The 23285-nt window shown below is 44.4% G+C and overlaps 1 protein-coding gene across 3 annotated transcripts in view; it reads left to right on the top strand.

Moving 5' to 3' along the window:
- REEP1 (receptor accessory protein 1) overlaps positions 1–23285 on the top strand; it is a 67296-nt gene that overhangs the window by 33303 nt on the left and 10708 nt on the right. Inside the window, exon 8 of one of the 3 annotated variants that reach the window (XM_073562076.1) lies at positions 2481–2629. The exons of 1 other annotated variant lie outside the window; for it this stretch is intronic. In XM_073562076.1, coding sequence (XP_073418177.1) covers positions 2481–2629 — 149 coding nt within the window. Of the gene's footprint in view, positions 1–2480; positions 2630–17479; positions 17612–23285 lie in introns of all 3 variants that reach the window. One more of the 3 variants, XM_073562074.1, reaches the window with a different exon arrangement.

Raw genomic sequence — 23285 nt, 5'->3', positions numbered from 1 at the left:
ATTTATATTGAAGTATAAATTGAGCATGCTCTGGTCAGGGCAAAAGTCACTGTACAGGAAGGGGATGAGGTGATCTGTAGCATCACTCTTTATGAATGGTGGTTTCTGTGTTATTTACTGTATATAGACATGTTATCAGTCATTGTACAGGAGGAGGCGAGCTGTGACATCACCTATTGTGAATGGTGGATCCTGTGTTATCTACTGTATATAGTGGTGTTATCAGTCATTGTACAGGAGGAGGTGAGCTGTGACATCACCTATTGTGAATGATGGATCCTGTGTCATCTGCTGTATATAGAGTTGTTATCAGTCATTGTACAGGAGGAGGAGGTGAGCTGTGACATCGCCTATTGTGAATGATGGATCCTGTGTTATCTACTGTATATGGAGGTGTTATCAGACATTGTACAGGAGGAGGAGGTGAGCTGTGATATTACCTATTGTGAATGGTGGATCCTCTATTATCTACTGTATATAGTGGTGTTATCAGTCATTGTACAGGAGGAGGCGAGCTGTGACATCACCTATTGTGAATGGTGGATCCTCTGTTATCTACTGTATATAATGGTGTTATCAGTCATTGTACAGGAGGAGGTGAGCTGTGACATCACCTATTGTGAATGATGGATCCTGTGTTATCTATTGTATATAGAGGTGTTATCAAATATTGTACAGGAGGAGGAGGTGAGCTGTGACATCACCTATTGTGAATGATGGCCTCTGTGTTGTATAATGTATGTAGAGGTGGTATCAGTCATTGCACAGGCAGAGGAGGAGGAGGTGAGCTGGGATATCATGTATTATGAATGGTGGATCCAGTGGCAGACACAGAGGGGGAAGGGCCCTGTGCAAGAACAATATATGGGCCCTTTGCAATCTAATAGCTCACCATAATGCACGATTGCACCTGCTTTAGATGTGGAAGTTGTCCCCCTTACCTCCGTGCACCAATGATACATCCGCCATGGTTGAGTCCTGTGTTATCTACTGTATAAAGAGGAGTTACCTTTCATTGAATTTCTGTCTGTGGTGATAATGAAACTGCTGAAAAATGTTCAGTACAGAACTGGAAGTATAAGTCTATTATGTTGGCTTATATAAATGGTTGAAAATTTAAATATTTCTATTGTTTTAATATAGGTAGTGATATGAAAATTAAAAAAAAATAGTAAATTTAAAAATATATATTTAACATAAAAAGTAACGTTATGATGATACATTCCCTTTAATGACTGACCTGTGTCATTTTCACTAACAGCTAGTCCTGTCCCTCGCATAGATCAGATCATTTATAGTGGCGATCTAATAAGTGTCTTAATCCTATTTATGCACTGATGTGCCAGTCCAGCTCTGATGCTTTGCGGTCGGTCTGTCATAAAGCATGGCTAAGATATTAAATATACAATGTCAAGGAGCAGACGGAACAGGACAAAGAACCCCAAGCACCAGTCCACAATAAAGCGATTTTTGTCATCAGTCATCCAATATAATGTAGCCCACATCCATGGAACACCAACACTGTCCTGCTTGTGGCTTGCACCTTATTTCTATCTGAAGTAGATGTTCAATCCGTGTCCATTTTTTGGCTGTTTGTGCTGTCACATGAGACCGCTTGGGATTCTGCATTTAAAGGCTATTGACACCTTTGAGAATGCAAATAATGATTTTTACATGTTATTTTTACCTTTAGTTAATAAAATTGCACTAAGTTTCAACATTCATTTTCAGACCCCCTGATATGTAGTTTGCATTATGATCAAAGGTTCAGATTTTTCTTTTTGAGTGTCCCTCCCTGTAATACAGGCAGTATGTGATCCCTGTGTGGATCCATGGTGCTGCTGTCTTTATCTTTACTTGCTATCATTTACCGCCACAGCTTCTATGCTGCACTTATTTTCTCTCCATGTACTTTTTTTTCCTTTTCTTTAGTCCATTTTCTCTGCCATCCCCAAGACGTTACATGTTTTCTTCCAACCTCCTTCTCCTCCCTGCTCCTATGTCTAACACTGAGAGAAGGGAGTGGAAAGTAGAGAGCCATCATGTGCAGGAGCACAGAGCTAAAGTATACTAGCTAATGTACAGACGCTCTACAGCAGCAAAATAATAAAAATTATTTAGAAAGTTGCCTAACTTTTCAAATTAGGAAGTAAATAAACAGTAAAAAAAGATCTGAACGGAGGTGTACTTAGCTTTTAATGAATGTCGATCAGTGTGACATTGTTTGACTGAGTAGAAAAAATAACCTAACCAGCTATTCTCTATTTTTTTGGTTTTGACTACCCCATGTTTTACCCATTATTTCTACAGTACCTACTCCTTCTTGTTCTCGCAAACTAATTTTCCTTCGTCGAGAATCTGGTTGACCTGATGTAGCGTTGACTAACATTAGATCCCTGATAAACTGCTCGTTGTGCAGTGCATTGGTGTTTGACAATATACTATGTATTTATTTAATGCATAGCTTGATGTGGACATAGTTGTTGAGGTGGATCATTGTGAGACGGCCAGTAACTCATCTTATGAGACACAGGAAACTCTTTCAGATGAAGATGATGATGGTGGAATAGTCATACTGGAGAAGACCGCTGTACACAAACCACCTCGGAAGAAGGACCGACCTGTTGAGGTATGGGGCTTGGATTAGGTTATTTGGGTTCCTCTATCACCTATAGCTTTGTCATTTCGACCATAGACATCTAGAAGGTGGTGATGATCCACGTGTCATCAGTCAGACGGGTAGAGAACCCAGCTTCTAAACCCCCCGCCTCTGATTGGGCTCCATCACTCACATTGATTTTAGTGGAAATGCGCCCACTCCATAATAAACTAGGTACAGGACTTGTTTATTCTAGAGACCAGTGTCGCTGGGTGTGGACGTTGGTCATAAGCAAAAGTAACAATGCAGTAGAAGCTCCTCTCTTTACAAGGTGCTCTCCACCACCATGTTACCTACTTGACCAAGTATAGTCTGAAAGCAGTTGTGCCAGTGGTGTACGTAGAGGACGCCAAAGATACAAGTTAGGTCCCTTTCAGGTGCCACTTGGCACCACTACACTCCCTACTCAAGAACAGAAATTCTTGGTGCCACCAACCTATTTTCATGACTTGAGAACATTTTTTTATTAGTGGAGACCATAGTGCAAGCCCTCACCACCCATTACTATGGAAATGAGACCTTCCGGAGCCTCACAGCAGCCACAAGGGCTGCCACTACAGTATGAAAGCCCTTCATTTTCATTTTAAAAGTAAAGGTGCTAGATGATGCAATAAGCAACACTTTCTTGAGGCAGTGATTTTGTTGGCTGAGATCTTTGTACCCAGTCTATGGCTTATTGAGATGTAAGGATAGTGGCCGTGCAACATAGGATCTCAACTTCCCAATGCTGAAATCGCAAGCAATGATAGTGAATGCGGTTACTATCAGATGGTCTAGCTTCTGTTTTCTCAACGTAAACCTCATTCACTATCATAATTTGCCATATCATTGCGCGAGTTTGAGATATTATGCCATACGGCAGCAGGTCACCATGTAGCCCTAGCCTAAAGTGCCAAAAGTTGGTTGATCATTCCTGATCTATCAGCAGCAAGGGCTACGTTGTGTGCTTCCTTCCATCTGGGTTGGTTCTTGAGAATGTTCACTGGGGTCATTGCACCTTTTAGCGTAGCGTTATTAGGGCATGCTGTTGTCAAAAGAACTCTGTCCAGGAAAAGGTTGAGTTTCCCTGTAATATATCAGTTAGGCATGGTGCTTAGCTTTACACGTCCCACCTATTTGTTTTTTGCCACATTTTCTTGGGATGCCATATTATGCTCAGTTCAACCGGCCAGTTGTACATGTGCTTGACTTGGACTTGCAGTGGACAGTGGATGTATAAAGGCAATTTTACATATCAACAAAAGTTGGTTTTGGTTGTAATTTTTAGAAATTTTTGACCTTGCCATTCCAACCGTCACCGGAGACCCCTCTCTGCAGTTGGCGCGGTGCTTCCTGGGGAATTTTTCCCAGTGTTAGCGGCTGCGTGAACGTGAATGAGGTTATCAAATAACAAGACAAGAACCTTGATCAGCTCTACTTTTCTGTTTCTTGTAAGGCTATGTGCACACATAGTTTTCTTGGTGTGCGGATTTTGTAGAGAAAACTGCAGGTAAATCCGCAGGACAAAAGTCCTACGGTTTATCTGCGGTTTTGCCTGCGGTTTTCCACCTCATAATGGATGAGGTGTAAAACTGCAGCGTTTCTGCACCAAACAATTGACATGCTGCGGTTTGTAAACCGCAGCAAAACCACGCGGAAAAAAACGCAGCATGTGCACAGCTTTTTTTTTATTTCCATAGGAAATAAAGGTACTGTACAACGCAGCAGAATCCGCACCGTGTGCACATACCTTTAGTCCTTCAGTGAAGAGAACAACAATCCTAACATTCGTTATTTAATTTGCTTTTTGTTAATTTAATCAGGGCATAAAGAGTGGAGACCACTGATGCCGTGAGCTCCAGACTAATCAGAAGGACTAGGTGATGTACAGTGACGGAGCCGTGCATGGTGCCTGCAGGGGTTATGTCCTACTTTACCGTAATAGTTTTATGCATGGAGCTAAGGAGATATTCACATGATCCATGGGTCAACTAGTGGATATTCAATTCCAAAACTTTACAGGGAGTTTGGCAACTCATTTTCTGTAGTGGTGACCACCAACCTGTGGTTCTCCTATTGCAAAAGTATAATTTCCATAATGCCTTGAACCCCAACCCTGTAGCAGTTTGGGTCATGGTTTTCCATCCAAATATTCATATCAATCTGCATGGATGACTTTAAAATGATGGATAATATTAACAGAACAATAACCCAGAGGTGTTTGCCCCCTTTTGACTCTTGCCAGCTCTCACGATATACCAATGCACTTCTGGAGCAAAATACCTAGAAAAGAGAGGTTTCTTTGATCTTCTAGGTACCGGTATCCATTATGACCCAGCCTTACAGTGAGTGAAAACCTACTTGTGATATCTAACCTGGTATTACATTTGCAAGCCACAGTTAAATATATACACAGTGGGGAAATAAAGTATTTAGTCAGTCACCAATTGTGCAAGTTCTCCCACTTAAAATGATGAGAGAGGCCTGTAATTGACATCATAGGTAGATCACAACTATGAGAGTCAAAATGAGAATACCCATCACACATCCTCCATCCCATAGTCCCATGCCCATATACCCATCATACATATTCTCCATCCCATAGTTCCATGCCCATATACCCATCATACATATTCGCCATCCCATAGTCGAATGCCCATATACTCATCACACATCCTTCATCTCATAGTCCCATGCCCATATACCCATCATACATATCCTCCATCTCATAGTCCCGTACCCATATACCCATCATACATATCAGCCATCCCATAGTCCCGTGCCCATATACCCATCATACATATCCTCCATCCCATAGTCCAGTGCCCATATAGCCATCACACAACCTCCATCCCATAGTCCCGTGCCCATATATCCATTATGACATCATCACCATGGCAACCGTTATGACATAACCGTCACCATTGCAACCTATTAAGACATCATCTTCACCATGACAACCATTGTGACAGCATCTTTGCCATTGCAACCTATTATGACATTAGCGTCACCATGGCAACCATTATGACATCATAATGAGGGGAGGGGCTTGATACACACACACTTTTTCCCCATTATGTAGATAGGGGCAAAATTGGTGAATTGGAACGCGCGGGGTTAAAATTTTGCCTCACAACATAGCCTATGACGCTCTCGGGATCCAGACGTGTGACTGTGCCAAATTTTATGGCTGTAGCTGCGACAGTGCGGATGCCAATCCCGGACATACACACACACACATCCACATTGAGCTTTATATATTAGATTATGGTGGAAAATAAGTATTTGGTCATTAACAAAAGTTAATCTCAATATTTTGTTATATATCCTTTGTTGGCAATGACAGAGGTCAAATGTTTTCTGTAAGTCTTAACAAGGTTGGCACACACTGTTGGTGGTATGTTGGCCCATTGCTCCATGCAGATCTCCTCTAGAGCAGTGATGTTTTGGGCCTGTCGCTGGGCAACATGGATTTTCAAATCCCTCCAAAGGTTTTCTATGTGGTTGAGATCTGGAGACTGGCTAGGCCACTCCAGGACCTCCATATGCTTCTTAGGAAGTCACTCCTTCGTTGCCCTGGCGGTGTGATCATTGGGATCATTATGCTGAAAAACCCATCCACGATTCATCTTCAATACCCTTGCTTATGGAAGGAGGTTTGCACTCAAAATCTCACGATACATGACCCCATTCATCCTTTCATGTACACGGATCAGTTGTCCTGGTCCCTTTGCAGAGAAACAGCCCCAAAGCATGATGTTGCCACTCCCATGCTTCACAGTAAATATGATGTTCTTTGGATGCAATTCAGTACTCTGTCTCCTCCAAACACAATAAGTTTTGTTTTTACCAAACAATTCTACTTTGGTTTCATCAGACCATATGACATTCTCCCAATACTCTTCTGGATACTGTCTATGATGATAGTGAGACTACTGAAAAGTCATTCGTGCGGAAAAGGAGGTATGAGTCTAGCTTTATGGTGAGTGATCAGTGTGAGATATACCGTATATACTCGAGTATAAGCCGAGTTTTTCAGCACATTTTATTGCGCTGAAAACTCCCCCCTCAGCTTATACTCGAGTGAGGGTTCCAGATGATGGAGGGGGAGCGGCAGCGGCGGAGCAGCGGGTCACACGAGGCAGGAGCCGGCGGCTGTGGCTAAAGCCTGTGCCCACTGCTAAAGAGAAATGAATATTCACTGAGCTGGCAGTGAATATTCATTTCTCTGTAATAGCGGGCACAGTAGTCGCAGCTGCTGGCTTCCTGAAACAGCCAGGCGATCACTTGTGCCTGCTACTTAAGAGAAATGAATATTCACACTTCTCTCCACTCCCATGGGTATGGAGGGCAGTGAATATTCTTAAGTAGCGGGCACACGTGATCGCCCGGCCACTGCAGAAAAGCCAGAGGCTGCAACTGACACTGTGCATGCTTCTAAATAGCAATGAACACTCACTGCCCTCCACTCACTTGGTCCCGGCATGGAGAGCAGTGGGTATTCCGGTTGCTGTCCTCTGCTTGTAAACAGTGCATGACGTTACTGCCATGTGCTATGAAGAGCCATACATACAATAGGTTCATAGGAGACGGACTTGAAATTTACAGAACAATACAAGTGGGTAGAATAGTGAAAAAAATACACATTTATTCTGTGCTGAAAAAATAAGCCTTTGTTGGAATTGTAAAACTCTGCAACATGGATTTTATCTAGCAGAAAATCCAGTTCCACACGGCAGATTTGCGGAGTCCCTGGTGGAATTTTTCCTCCCTTGTGCATCTTACAATAAAAGGTTATAACTCAACAATGCACAAATAATGGGCACATACAGTCATGGCCAAAAGTATTGGCATCCTTGAAAATATTCCAGAAAATGTAGTATTTCTCCCAGAAAAGTATTGCAATTACACAAGTTTTGTTATACACTTTTATTTACTTTGTGTGTATTGGAACAACACAAAAAAAAAAACTACAGACAAAAAAAAGTAAATTGTACATAATGTCACAAAATGGGCTGGACAAAGTTATTGAGACCCTCAACTTAATATTTGGTTGTACACCCTTTGGAATAAACTACAATCAATCGCTTACTATAGCCAGCAACAAGCTTCCTACATCTCTCAACTGGAATGTTGGACCACTTTTTTTTGCAAACTGCTCAAGGTCTCTCATATTTGTAGGCTCCTTCTCCAAACAGCAATTCTACGATCTCTCCACAGGTGTTCAATGGGATTTAGATCTGGACTCACTGCTGATCACTTCAGAATTCTCCAGTGCTTTGTTTACATCCATTTCTGGGGGCTTCTTGAAGTATGTTTGGGGTCATTGTCCTGCTGGAAGACCTATGACCTAGGATGAAAACCCTGCTTTCTAAGACTGTGCTCTACATTGTGATCCAAGATCCTTTGGTAATCTTCAGATTTCACATTTCATGATGCCTTTACACATAGTCAGGGCACCCAGTGCCACAGGCAGCAAAACAACCCCAAAACATCTTTGAACTTCCACTATATTTGACTGTAGGTACTGTGTTCTTTTTCTTTGTAGGCCTCATACCATTATCGATAAACAGTAGAATGATGTGCTTTACCAAAAAACTCTATCTTGGTCTCATCTCTCAACAAGACACTTTTCCAAAAGGATTTTGGCTTGTTTGTGTACATTGTGGCAAACTGCAGTCTAGTTTTTTTTCTGTCTTTGACAGCAGTGGGGTCATACTGGGTCTCTTGCCATAGCATTTAATTTCATTCAAATGTCGAAGGATAGATCGCGCTGACTCTAATGCATCCTGAGCCTGCAGGACAGCTTGAATTGCTTTGGAACTTGATTGGGGTTGCTTATCCACCAAATGGACTATTTGCAACCTTTCATCAATTTTTCTCTGCCGCCCACGTCCAGGGAGATTCGCTACAATGCCATATGTTGTAAACTTCTTAATTATATTGTGCACCTCGGACAAAGGAACATCAAGATCTTTGGGGATGGACTTGTAAACGTGAGATTGTTGATAGTTTTCACTAATTTTGTATTTCAAGTCCTCAGACAGTTCTCTTCTCCTCTTTCTGTCCTCCATGGTTAGTGTGGCACTCACACACACACACAATGCAAAGATGAGTCAACTTCTCCCCTTTTTATCTGATTTCAGGTGTGATTTTCATGTTGCCCACACCTATTACTTGCGACAGGTGAGTTTGAATGCGCATCACATCCTTGAAACAAAGTTGTTTACCCACAATTTTGGAAAGATGCCAACAATTTTGTTTAGCCCATTTTTTTATTTAGTTTTTTTTAAACTACAGTGCCTTGCGAAAGTATTCGCCCCCTGGAACTTTTCAACCTTTTCCCACATATGCTTCAAACATAGATACGAGATGTAAATTTTTGGTGAAGAATCAACAATAAGTGGGACACAATTGTGAAGTTGAACAAAATTTATTGGTTATTTTACATTTTTATGGAAATGCAAAAACTGAAACGTGGAGCGTGCAATATTATTCGTCCCCTTTACTTTCAGTGCAGCAAACTCACTCCAGAAGTTCATTGTGGATCTCTGAATGATCCAATGTTGTCCTAAATGACTAATGATGATAAATATAATCCACCTGTGTGTAATTAAGTCTCCGTATAAATGCACCTGCTCTGTGATAGTCTCAGGGTTCTGTTTGAAGCACAGAGAGCATCATAAAGACCAAGGAACACAACAGGCAGGTACGTGATACTGTTGTGGAGAAGTTTAAAGCCGGATTTGGAAACAAAATGATTTCCAAAACTTTAAACATCCCAAGGAGCACTGTGCAAGCGATTATATTGAAATGGAAGGCGTATCATACCACTGCAAATCTACCAAGACCCGGCCGTCCCTCTAAACTTTAATCTTAAACAAGGAGAAGACTGATCAGAGATGCAGCCAAGAGACCCATGATCACTCTGGATGAACTGCAGAGACCTACAGCTGAGGCGGGACAGTCTGTCCATAGGACAACAATCAGTCGTAAACTGTACAAATCTGACCTTTATGGAAGAGTGGCAAGAAGAAAGCCATTTCTCAAAGATATCCATAAAAAGTGTTGTTTAAAGTTTGCAACAAGCCACCTGGAAGACACACCAAACATGTGGAAGAAGGTGCTCTGGTCAGATGAAACCAAAATCGAACTTTTTGGCAACAATGCCAAACGATATGTTTGGCGTAAAAGCAACACAGCTCATCACCCAAAACACACCATCCCCACTGTCAAACATGATGGTGGAAGCATCATGGCTTGGGCCTGCTTTTCTTCAGCAGGGACAGGGAAGATGGTTAAAATTGATGGGAAGATGGATGGGGCCAAATACAGGACCATTCTTGAAGAAAACCGTTTGGAGTCTGCAAAATACCTGAGACTGGGACGGAGATTTGTCTTCCAACAAGACACTGATCCCAAACATAAAGCAAAATCCACAATGGAATGGTTCACAAATAAACGTATCCAGGTGTTAGAATGGCCAAGTCAAAGTCCAGACCTGAATCCAATCGAGAATCTGTGGAAAGAGCTGAAAACTGCTGTTCACAAACGATCTCCATCCAACCTCACTGAGCTCGAGCTGTTTGCCAAGGAAGAATGGGCAAGAATTTCAGTCTCTCGATGTACAAAACTGATAGAGACATTCCCAAAGCGACTTGCAGCTGTAATCGCAGCAAAAGGTGGTGCAGCAAAGTATTAAGTTAAAGGGGCCGAATAATATTGCACGCCCCACTTTTCAGCTTTTGAATTTCCACAAAAATTTCCAATAACCAATAAATTTTGTTCAACTTCACAATTGTGTCCGACTTGTTGTTGATTCTTCACCAAAAATTTACATTTGGTATCTTTATGTTTGAAGCATGATATATGGGAAAAGGTTGAAAAGTTCCAGGGGGCCGAATACTTTCGCCAGGCACTGTATGTCCAATTTGCCTTTTTTTCTCACTTTTTATTGTGTTCTTCCAATACGCACAAAGGAAATAAACATCTATAACAAAACGTGTAACTGCAATAATTTTCTGGGAGAAATACTTCACTTTCTGGAACAATTTCAAGGTTGCCAACCCTTTTGGTCATGACTGTATATCACATTGCCTTGCTGTTCTTCCCTTTATAATAATGACGTGATGAAACATATCCAATTCCTTTCTCAACACTTCTGTAGAATTCTTGGCACCTGGAGGTACTGTTCTTCATGAACTAATAGGATTACAGTGATACAATAGAACAGATCTGTGTGTACAAGTCCTAAAAGGGAAAAACATTAGTGCCATTCTTTATTTGTAAGACTGTGGGTGAGCCATACTTTTCCTTGATCAGATAGATCTGGTTTCTATATTTTGTCTTCAATTTGGGCTGGTAGTAAAAAGCTTAGGGGAAACTGGTGCCAAATCTGATGAGGATCCTCGTCATTCATCAGGCTCATCACTTCTTGAAAAAGTCTAATTCTAGGGTACGATTAAATAACATTACGTGCAGTGTTTTTTGGTTCAGCTGTGGCAGCGAAGCTGTACACAGGATCCACAACTTGTCATCAGTTGTGTCTGACTTCGGCATGAAGTAACTCACCGGATACTCCTAAAATAAGGGAATCTAGCATATGTGACTTGCCTACATAATACATCATGCATTGCTTCCACTTTGAATCAGGAACATGTTGCCGCTGCTGAATTACTGAAGAAGTTTTACTTTTTCCTTTATTAAACAAAAAAATTTACTTTCTGAATTTATATTTCCCTGAAATTTTCATACAGTCCAAGCAGCTTATCCTAATTGGTGCCACAGACTACAGTACAAAGAAGAGCAGAGGGTGCGGAACCTGCTGCTGTGGGATGAAGAGCAGAGGGTGCACAACCTGCTGGCGTAGGATGAAGAGCAGAGGGGCCACAACCTGCTGCCGTAGGATGAAGAGCAGAGGTTGCACAACCTGCTGGCGTAGGATGAAGAGCAGAGGGTGCACAACCTGCTGCCGTAGGATGAAGAGCAGAGGGTGCACAACCTGCTGCCGTAGGATGAAGAGCAGAGGGTGCGCAACCTGCTGCCGTAGGATGAAGAGCAGAAGGTGCACAACCTGCTATCATAGGATGAAGAGCAGAGGGTGCACAACCTGCTGCCGTAGGATGAAGAGCAGAGGGAGCACAACTTGCTGCCGTAGGATGAAAAGCAGAGGGTGCGCAACCTGCTGCCGTAGGATGAAAAGCAGAGGGTGCGCAACCTGCTGCCGTAGGATGAAAAGCAAAGGATGCACAACCTGCTATGATAGGATGAAAAGCAGAGGGTGCGCAACCTGCTGCCGTAGGATGAAAAGCAGAGGGTGCGCAACCTGCTGCCGTAGGATGAAAAGCAGAGGGTGCGCAACCTGCTGCCGTAGGATGAAAAGCAGAGGGTGCGCAACCTGCTGCCGTAGGATGAAAAGCAGAGGGTGCGCAACCTGCTGCCGTAGGATGAAGAGCAGAGGGTGCGCAACCTGCTGCCGTAGGATGAAGAGCAGAGGGAGCACAACCTGCTATGATAGGATGAAAAGCAGAGAGTGCGCAACCTGCTATGATAGGATGAAAAGCAGAGGGTGCGCAACCTGCTGCCGTAGGATGAAAAGCAGAAGGTGTGCAACCTGCTGCCGTAGGATGAAGAGCAGAGGGGGCACAACCTGCTATCATAGGATGAAAAGCAGAGGGTGCGCAACCTGCTATCATAGGATGAAAAGCAGAGGGTGCGCAACCTGCTGCCGTAGGATGAAAAGCAGAAGGTGTGCAACCTGCTGCCGTAGGATGAAGAGCAGAGGGGGCACAACCTGCTGCCGTGGGATGAAGAGCAGAGGGTGCACAACCTGCTATCATAGGATGAAAAGCAGATGGTACGCAACCTAACTACTGCCGTAGGATGAAGAGCAGAGGGGGCACAACCTGCTGCCGTGGGATGAAAAGCAGAGGGTGCGCAACCTGCTGCCGTAGGATGAAGAGCAGAGGGTGCGCAACCTGCTGCCGTAGGATGAAGAGCAGAGGGAGCACAACCTGCTATGATAGGATGAAAAGCAGAGAGTGCGCAACCTGCTATGATAGGATGAAAAGCAGAGGGTGCGCAACCTGCTATCATAGGATGAAAAGCAGAGGGTGCGCAACCTGCTGCCGTAGGATGAAAAGCAGAAGGTGTGCAACCTGCTGCCGTAGGATGAAGAGCAGAGGGGGCACAACCTGCTGCCGTGGGATGAAGAGCAGAGGGTGCACAACCTGCTATCATAGGATGAAAAGCAGATGGTACGCAACCTAACTACTGCCGTAGGATGAAGAGCAGAGGGGGCACAACCTGCTATCATAGGATGAAAAGCAGATGGTACGCAACCTAACTACTGCCGTAGGATGAAGAGCAGAGGGGGCACAACCTGCTGCCGTGGGATGAAGAGCAGAGGGGGCACAACCTGCTGCCGTGGGATGAAGAGCAGAAGGTGCACAATCTGCTATGATAGGATGAAAAGCAGAGGGTGCACAACCTGCTGCCGTAGGATGAAGAGCAGAGGGTGCGCAACCTGCTGCCGTAGGATGAAGAGCAGAGGGTGCACAACCTGCTGCCGTAGGATGAAGAGCAGAGGGTGCACAACCTGCTGCTGTAGGATGAAGAGCAGAGGGTGCACAACCTGCTATGATAGGATGAAAAGCAGAGGGTGCACAACCTGCTGCCGTGGGATGAAGAGCAGAGGGTGCACAACCTGCTATGATAGGATGAAAAGCAGAGGGTGCGCAACCTGCTGCCGTAGGATCAAAAGCAGAGGGTGCGCAACCTGCTATGTTAGGATGAAAAGCAGAGGGTGCGCAACCTGCTGCCGTAGGATGAAAAGCAGAGGGTGCACAACCTGCTGCCGTAGGATGAAAAGCAGAGGGTGCGCAACCTGCTGCCATGGGATGAAGAGCAGAAGGTGCACAACCTGCTGCCGTAGGATGAAGAGCAGAGGGTGCACAACCTGCTGCCGTGGGATGAAGAGCAGAGGGTGCACAACCTGCTGCCGTAGGATGAAGAGCAGAAGGTGCACAACCTGCTGCCGTGGGATGAAGAGCAGGGTGCACAAACTGCTGCCGTAGGATGAAGAGCAGAGGGTGCACAACCTGCTGCCGTAGGATGAAGAGCAGAGGGTGCGCAACCTGCTGCCGTAGGATCAAAAGCAGAGGGTGCGCAACCTGCTGCCGTGGGATGAAGAGCAGAAGGTGCACAACCTGCTGCTGTAGGATGAAGAGCAGAGGGTGCACAACCTGCTATGATAGGATGAAAAGCAGAGGGTGCAAAACCTGCTATGATAGGATGAAAAGCAGAGGGTGCGCAACCTGCTCCCGTAGGATGAAGAGCAGAGGGTGCACAACCTGCTGTGATAGGATGAAAAGCAGCGGGTGCGCAACCTGCTGCCGTAGGATGAAAAGCAGAGGGTGCACAACCTGCTGCCGTAGGATGAAGAGCAGAGGGTGCGCAACCTGCTATGATAGGATGAAAAGCAGAGGGTGCACAACCTGCTGCCGTAGGATCAAAAGCAGAGGGTGCGCAACCTGCTATGTTAGGATGAAAAGCAGAGGGTGCGCAACCTGCTGCCGTAGGATGAAAAGCAGAGGGTGCGCAACCTGCTGCCGTAGGATGAAAAGCAGAGGGTGCGCAACCTGCTGCCGTGGGATGAAGAGCAGAAGGTGCACAACCTGCTGCTGCAGGATGAAGAGCAGAGAGTGCACAATCTGCTGCCGTAGGATGAAGAGCAGAGGGTGCACAACCTGCTATGATAGGATGAAAAGCAGAGGGTGCACAACCTGCTGCCGTGGGATGAAGAGCAGAGGGTGCACAACCTGCTATGATAGGATGAAAAGCAGAGGGTGCGCAACCTGCTGCCGTAGGATCAAAAGCAGAGGGTGCGCAACCTGCTATGTTAGGATGAAAAGCAGAGGGTGCGCAACCTGCTGCCGTAGGATGAAAAGCAGAGGGTGCGCAACCTGCTGCCGTAGGATGAAAAGCAGAGAGTGCGCAACCTGCTGCCGTGGGATGAAGAGCAGAAGGTGCACAACCTGCTGCTGCAGGATGAAGAGCAGAGGGTGCACAATCTGCTGCCGTAGGATGAAGAGCAGAGGGTGCACAACCTGCTGCCGTAGGATGAAGAGCAGAGGGTGCACAACCTGCTGCTGCAGGATGAAGAGCAGAGGGTGCACAATCTGCTGCCGTAGGATGAAGAGCAGAGGGTGCACAACCTGCTGCCGTAGGATGAAGAGCAGAGGGTGCGCAACCTGCTGCCGTAGGATCAAAAGCAGAGGGTGCGCAACCTGCTGCCATAGGATGAAAAGCAGAGGGTGCGCAACCTGCTGCCGTGGGATGAAGAGCAGAAGGTGCACAACCTGCTGCCGTAGGATGAAGAGCAGAGGGTGCACAACCTGCTATGATAGGATGAAAAGCAGAGGGTGCACAACCTGCTATGATAGGATGAAAAGCAGAGGGTGCGCAACCTGCTGCCGTAGGAGGAAGAGCAGAGGGTGCACAACCTGCTGTGATAGGATGAAAAGCAGCGGGTGCGCAACCTGCTGCCGTAGGATGAAAAGCAGAGGGTGCGCAACCTGCTGCCGTAGGATGAAGAGCAGAGGGTGCACAACCTGCTGCTGTGGGATGAAGAGCAGAAGGTGCACAACCTGCTATGATAGGATGAAAAGCAGAGGGTGCACAACCTGCTGCCGTAGGATGAAGAGCAGAGGGTGCACAACCTGCTGCCGTAGGATGAAAAGCAGAAGGTGCACAACCTGCTGCCGTAGGATGAAGAGCAGAGGGTGCACAACCTGCTGCCGTAGGATGAAGAGCAGAGGGTGCACAACCTGCTGCCGTGGGATGAAGAGCAGAAGGTGCACAACCTGCTATGATAGAATGAAAAGCAGAGGGTGCACAACCTGCTGCCGTAGGATGAAGAGCAGAGGGTGCACAACCTGCTGCCGTAGGATGAAGAGCAGAAGGTGCACAACCTGCTGCCGTAGGATGAAAAGCAGAAGGTGCACAACCTGCTGCCGTAGGATGAAGAGCAGAGGGTGCACAACCTGCTGCCGTAGGATGAAAAGCAGAAGGTGCACAACCTGCTGCCGTAGGATGAAGAGCAGAGGGTGCACAACCTGCTGCCGTAGGATGAAGAGCAGAGGGTGCACAACCTGCTGCCGTGGGATGAAGAGCAGAAGGTGCACAACCTGCTATGATAGAATGAAAAGCAGAGGGTGCACAACCTGCTGCCGTAGGATGAAGAGCAGAGGGTGCACAACCTGCTGCCGTAGGATGAAAAGCAGAAGGTGCACAACCTGCTGCCGTAGGATGAAGAGCAGAGGGTGCACAACCTGCTGCCGTAGGATGAAGAGCAGAAGGTGCACAACCTGCTGCCGTAGGATGAAGAGCAGAGGGTGCACAACCTGCTGCCGTAGGATGAAGAGCAGAGGGTGCACAACCTGCTGCCGTAGGATGAAGAGCAGAAGGTGCACAACCTGCTGCCGTAGGATGAAGAGCAGAGGGTGCACAACCTGCTGCCGTAGGATGAAGAGCAGAAGGTGCACAACCTGCTGCCGTAGGATGAAGAGCAGAGGGTGCACAACCTGCAGCCTAGGGGGTCACACATGGCCTATTATGCTATTCTTTGCGGCAATCAGACATCTGGTCATAGACTTGTTTCTCAGTGTCTGTTGGCTACTCACATTTATTTTCCATGTCATGGAGCAGAGTTGTAAGTAGCACTAAAGGCATGAGTAAGTATAATGGTACAATTTTATGGACATCTATGCAGCATTTCTTATTATTTTTGGTAAACCCTTATTCCTGTGTAGCACAGAAAAGAGTAGATGAGATGAAGATGTGGTCACGCATGAATGACGTATGTGTTCTAGGTCATAGGAGAAGGGAAGCACTCGACTATTGGATAGAGCTGAATGTTTGAGCTTTTCCTTTCTGGATTGTGAATGGAGAAAATGAGAGGAGCTTTATACTTCTGAGAGGTGGGATGATTCCTAAAAATGGAACCAGCGCATATTAGTTATTTGTGGCATATGCTGTACTTTCAATATGCCATAAATGTCTCAGAAAGTAATATCGTCTAATAGCCAAGCTTTATTGTGGCCCTCGAGGCCTGGTTCAATCAGACATTGTGGACCATAAAAGGTTGTGCAGTCGTGAGGATGAAGTACTTGAATTAAGTGTAATACTAAAGCATTTACGATTATTCTATCCATGGACAATGTCTGGTCTATTTCCAGTGCTCTTCATTACTTGTGTTATCGAGATCCTCGTTGCATAAATCGACAATGATAGATATGTACAACGCAGACTTACAACAAGGCAAAAAAGTAAAATTAGAAATCCAGAAACTCGTACCTCAATACCACCAAGCGAATGCTTAGTTTAGCGTCAGTTTTAATATTGGTACTCTTAAGAATAAGTTGTAATTTTTTTTTTTTATCCATCTCTAAGTCTCTAATTACAAGTGTTACCCTTAGTTCTGGGTCTCATTATGAAAACTGCTTTCCATATGTAACATTTGGGAATTTGAGCATCATAAAGTGGCGTTCAGCCTTTTCCTATATTGACTGTGACAGTAAATAAGGACCATTGGTCCTAGTCCTACTGTAGGAGACTGAAGTTTATGTCCTTTTTTTTTGCTTTCGACTTATCATACCTAGATGTGTAGAAATGACACCGTTGTCTCCAGTAATCTTTGTGATCGACCAATTATGATCATCCAAGCTCATGACGTCCATTTCCATGTATGTGTCCGTGTCATGAAGAATTGAGATAAAGATCACCTCCTGCACCCTTCTCCATTCTCTTTCTTCCTCCCTTTTCCTTGGTTGATGTCTTCAGACACAGGGGAGGCCGAACAGAAGGTGGCTCAACCGAAAGCAACTGCCGTGAAGCGATCCGAAGATTCCAGGAGCAGGACAAGCTTAAAAAAGGCGCAGTAAGACTCCATTAACCATGGCACTGCTGGTTAATGTGAGTATCACACCTACTATTTCTGTGTATCAGGAGGTTACAGATTATTTACTTGTTTTCTTAAAGGGAATCTGTCATCAGGATCAACCCTCCTGAGCCGTCTATATGGGCATGTAGGTAATAGGAAACTGAATAAAATGATATCTTGATATCTGCGATCTGATGTTTTATTCCTCAGAAATCCAAGTTTTTCTTAATATGCAAATAAGCTTCTAAGATCTATGGGAGGGACAAAGAGCTCCCTGACAATCAACTTATTTTAAATGAAAAGGTGGCAAGTTACCAGTGTGAGACATGTAGATCAGGAGAGCAGACTGTCTGTGATTACATGTCTCACACTGGTAACTCTCCTATCATTTAAATAATCTCTAGAGGCAGATTCTCAGAGATCTATGTCAAACCCATAGATCTTAACAGCTCATTTACATATTAAGAAAAAAAATGGATTTTTTTGGAATAAGACATTGGATCACAGATATCAATGTGTCATTTTATTCAACTTTCCAAGCCCTATGTATATGGCTTAAGAAGGTTGAGCCTACTGACAAATTTCCTTTAATTACTTTGCAGGCTTTAAAGGGGTTGTCCACTTGAAAATATACACATTTAAAATATAAATCTACGCAACTTACTAATATGCAACAGTTAAATTAGGAATGGTGCCCCAGTCTCCAGTGTCTGTGACGCTCCACTTTTGGCTTGGCTTGAAGACAGAAGAGAGTATGTGAAGGAGCATGGATGATTGGCTTATTAAAATAGCTGAGCCAGTCCCCTTCTGTCTTTTTATTGGCTGTGATAGAGAAGGGGGCTGACCTACCTATTGATATGAGCCAGTCATCCAGCCCCCTTCTCTTTCTATGTGTTTTCTGTGATCCAAGAGGAGAACTGATGTAGCTCCTGATCCAGTAAAAGTCAGAAGTGGAGCTGCCAGGACCAGCGCCAATATCTGGAGACATCCTTCTTAGTTTAAGCATATTCATATATTTCTATTTTTAACACATCTAAAGATAATTTTTCCCGGGGACAGCCCCCTTTAGTATTTACTTTGTAGACCTTTCATATATGAATAGGCACCCTATTACTGCAGAGACAAATCTGACCCACACGGAACTGCAAAGAGATCTGAAAAGATCAGACATTAACAATTCAACTAAAATTGTGGCATAGATGATCAATACTAAAATAAAAGCAAAGGACATTACTAAATACACAAACCATAGCTTTTCACAAAATAATGAACCGGACTGTCCGACTCTCAAAATTTTTTTTATTAATTTTACAAAAAGTTTTTAGAATTTAAATGACACTTTAGACCAGCGTCCTACCATCGAGACATGAAAATTGATGCCCAAGAAAAACGTGACACTGCCCTTCTCATGTTAGGAAAAGTCAACATATCTCTAACAATACAAGAGCTTCTCCTCTTTGTTCTTGACGGCACCGGGTAATGAAAAGGAGGTGAAATAAAGAAGGTATTGGTGTGCAAATAGTCTCTTCTACACAGAGGAAGAGAGCGAGATCTATTGGAAGTAGAATTCTATATTGACCCTCTTTAAGAGACTTGAATCTCCCCAAAAGGAAAAATGGTAGACAGCTAATTTTGGGGGTTCTTGCCCCTTATAGTGTTTTGTCAGATGAACTCTGACTTCGGTTGGGTGTACTACAACTCTGTTCCGGAGTGGTATCTTTGGTACCTAGAACAGGGTTGTGTCCCATCCAGTGAGACCTATCTGAGAAAGGCTGACCTAATATCACAGGGTGGAATCAGATCCTATCCTTGGTTGTAACTATAAAGTTCCTCCAGGAAGACTTCATTCGCTTCTGTTATGCTGGCCATACTCTGTTTACGAGCAGGTATCAATTATGCGTTGACCTCCTTACTGTATTGCTTTGTCCTAGGTCTTTGTAATGTAAAGGCCTCCATTCACATTAGCACAATGTCAGCTTAGACTACTTTCACACTTGTGCTGCACAGACCTGCGTCGGTCTGTGCACGGCCGCCGCTAAGCTCCGCCCCCTGCAGCGCCTCCTCCTGTTAGCTCCGTCTATGGGCGCATGACACTGCATGCGACCTGCGCACCCTATCTTTAGCATTGGGTCCGCAGGCCATGCGCAGGTATGCGTTTTCCGGCGCATGCGTCCTTTTGACAGTAGGCCGAGCGCATCAAAATGCAACACGGTGCGTTTGGCGCAGGTCGATGCACCGTCAAAAGGACACATGTGCCGGAAAACGCATACCTGCGCACGGCCTGCATACCCAATGCTAAAGATAGGGTGCGCAGGTCGCATGCAGCGTCATGCGCCCATATGCAGAGCTAACAGGAGGAGGCGTCGGGGCGGAGCTTAGCGGCGGCCGTGCGCCGACCGATGCAGATCTGTGCAATGCAAGTGTGAAACTAGCCTAAGCCAGTCAATTTCAGCCAAGGTTGTGTATGGTGATGTCCTAACACTTCACCCACCGATGATGTCGGTGATAGAAGGATCGGACAAATTAAATTTAAACCCTTCAATCCTATTGTATTCACTTACCCTCCTTTCCCATTGTAAAAAAATGCATGCTCAGCTGAATGAGCATGCATGTGTATGGGTAACTGGACCTAAAGGACCTGAAAGCTATGAAGGTGTATCGGCACCTAATGGAGTGCTATATTCTATAAAAAAGGATAAAAATGATCACCTATCCACTGAAAAAGTGCTAATTCTTGGATCCATACTGGGTCCAAACTCATGTACCCCACTCTCCCCTCGTTCCTCCCGAGGCCAGGATATGTTGAGTAGAGCACATCTATCTTCATTAGTGCCATAGGCTTTGAGATTCATAAACTCCAGCCGATAGGTGATATTTCTTTCTAACTGAAATACCTCTTGAACTCTGGGGAAAAAAAGCAATAAATTCCACGTTTTCTCAGTGTTGGGAACCTCTTCAACCCCTAAAGCTTCACCTACTTCTATGTCACCATTTCTGAAACCGACAATGGCATCAAAATCTTGAGATCGACTGAAGCACGGATCTGAGGTTGAGCATCTTGGTCAACTTGGAGGTGGCACAGAAAAGTCCTCCACTATCGGCCAATGTGGTATGTCGAGAGGTGCAGAGGGACCCAACTTCGAAGCTAAATCTTTTTTTGTCCAGGGTGTCAAAAGAGAAAAGCGTCTACAGCAAATGTATCTAAGCCTTGTCATCCATAGAAAATCACTCACGTCTGATGTGCATTGTCCTCGATAGGTCAGGATGGGTCCCTTATGTGGTTTGCTCCACTTGTGTATTGTGATTACATATGAAAAGTCAGTAATATTTCATAATTACATCAAAACTTAAGTTGAGAGGTTGGGGTGGTTTTTCCTGACTCATAGGTCATGTGAATATGAAATACTGCAATCACAGAAAATTGGGCAAAATTTCTGCAAATGCAAACATTCTTTACCGCCTCGCTGCAGGTTGTGATTGTATGTGGATGCTGCCGATGTTAGGCGCTGCTATGAAATTGCTATTATTCTTGGTTATGAAGGTTAATAAGGTCCATGTGTTCTATAGTTTTAGTACAAATCAAATTTTCAAGTGTAGGGGGGTCCCGGCACATGTAGTTCTGGAGAAATCTGGAGCTCCAATCTATAAATGACACAGTGTACATGCAGCTTTAGGAAACTTCAGCCTGTCATGGTGATAGGCCAGAAGTCTTGTTCGGTGGGGTCCAATGACTTAGACTCTCAATGTCTGCTGAAATGAAGGGACTTCAGAGAATCGGGTATAGGGGTCTACGGGTTCATACAAAGTATATGATCAAAACACCGCTCTAGTTGGGTCTTTATCTGTTGGGGTCTTACCACCTGGGATTCCACTGATCAAAACTAGTGACATAATCGAAAACTTGTATCACCGCCCTGTAGATGCTGCTAAAAGAAATGTGGAATTAGAAAATATCCTGTTGTTTAATGAAAAAAAAAATCCCTTTCACACTGGCCACCAGGACAAATTTTAGACTATTCCTAATAGGGGGAGGCGGTGAGCTGTGACATCTGCTATTGTGCATGGTGGATCTTGTATTATCTGCTGAATTCTGTCTGTAATGATAATGAGACTGCTGAAAAGTCTTATATTAGGCCAAGTAGCCAATGTGGAAATCTCAGGATTTCTGTTTGTTTTTATTTTCATAAAGATAGTGATATGGAAATTTGAAAAGATAAAATAAAATTAATAAATAAAAAAAAATATAACCCATAATCGATATCAATATTTTTTTTTATATAAATGCATTCAACATAAAAACCTGACTTAATTGGTTATTTTCTGATGACAAGATAAACGTTGGATGTGCACGGAGCCCATGTTCTGTCATCGCTCGGCATCATTTGAAGATGATGAGAAGGGGCTTTTTTTATAACATGGGAGTTAAACCTTTTATAAAAATCCGACCGCTCAAGGATCGATCACTTGTCTTCCACATGTGCAAAGAATGGGATGGTAGATCAAAAAGAAAAATGATTGTACGTGAGTGGTCACTGAGAGTTTTGGAAGAATCCTGGGTGGGAGACGATACAACACTCTTGACTGTGGAATCGTTTTAGTATTATGAGGTCCATGATTATTTCTCTTATCACTGTATCAATAGGATCTAAAAGGTTATTTGCTAATAATCCCTTAAGAAATTGACTCTTGTGGCAAGTGATTGGCCACAAAGTCATTGGCAAATACGGTTATCTTCTGTTTGATTTTCGGGGCCCATTCTTGAGCCTGAGATCTAAATTCTCTGTTATTCTGATGGCCCAATATGAATCTGCCAGGTTGTAATGGACCCTTAGTTGTATGGATACCGAAGGACTGGATCACATTTGGGACCCAGCACCCCCCGGACCACCTACTATAGTCACATGTAGAAGACTGGCAGTGTGTGCATGTGGCTCTTTACACTAAAAGAGACTCAACTTGACTTCTAAATAAAGTGTCTGTACGTGATTAGGGAAAGAGGCCTTGAACCATCCCTAGGACTGGGGCCCTAACTGTCTCTGCCCCCAAAGTTTCCTCTAAAGGTGAGGCGGTTTGGGCCACAAGTCTTACTGTTCTCCTGTTATTCCCTAAGCTGTCCACTCCCCCAGAGGCCTGGGACAGATATGCCAGTGTATCAGCATGCAAGACAGACAGGGATAACAGAAAGCAACAAACATACCACTAAAGGTAGAGAGGTATATAGGAAAGGATAGGAATGTACCAACCAAATGGGAATAGGACAATGAGGAAATCATACACCCAAAAACAGCACACAACAATCTCCAGCAGCAACAACGATCTCCAATTCAGCATAGCGTCTCCAAGGAGCTAGGAAGCAAAGCTTTCACTGGCAAGACAGAGAAGGTCTGGCCAGATTTTATAGGGAGAGGAAATGACGTGGTCAGGAACAGCTGTGAGATGGAGCTGCAAGTTTCTTACCAGCAAAGAACGGGTTATTAACCTCTTCATCACCAAAGGAAACAAAATCCATTTAAAATGAAACACAAGCAAACCTGCTAAATGGAAGATCTGTGATTCACAATACGTAGTGACTTTTTAACTCCAGATCTTCCAGGAGGACGTGACCCACTCATGACATAAAGTGGCCAACTTCTTATCTATTTTGGCTGGAAAGGATCACTGAACGGTCAGCAGGGAAGATCGCTGGTGGATCCTCTTAGGTCTCCA

This window comes from Dendrobates tinctorius, unplaced genomic scaffold (assembly GCF_039654945.1).
Source record: "Dendrobates tinctorius isolate UK_male_01 unplaced genomic scaffold, ASM3965494v1 ptg000334l, whole genome shotgun sequence".
NCBI classification, from domain to species: domain Eukaryota; kingdom Metazoa; phylum Chordata; class Amphibia; order Anura; family Dendrobatidae; genus Dendrobates; species Dendrobates tinctorius.
Note: the sequence above shows the minus strand (reverse complement) of the source record. Positions and strands in the feature narration are given on the sequence as shown.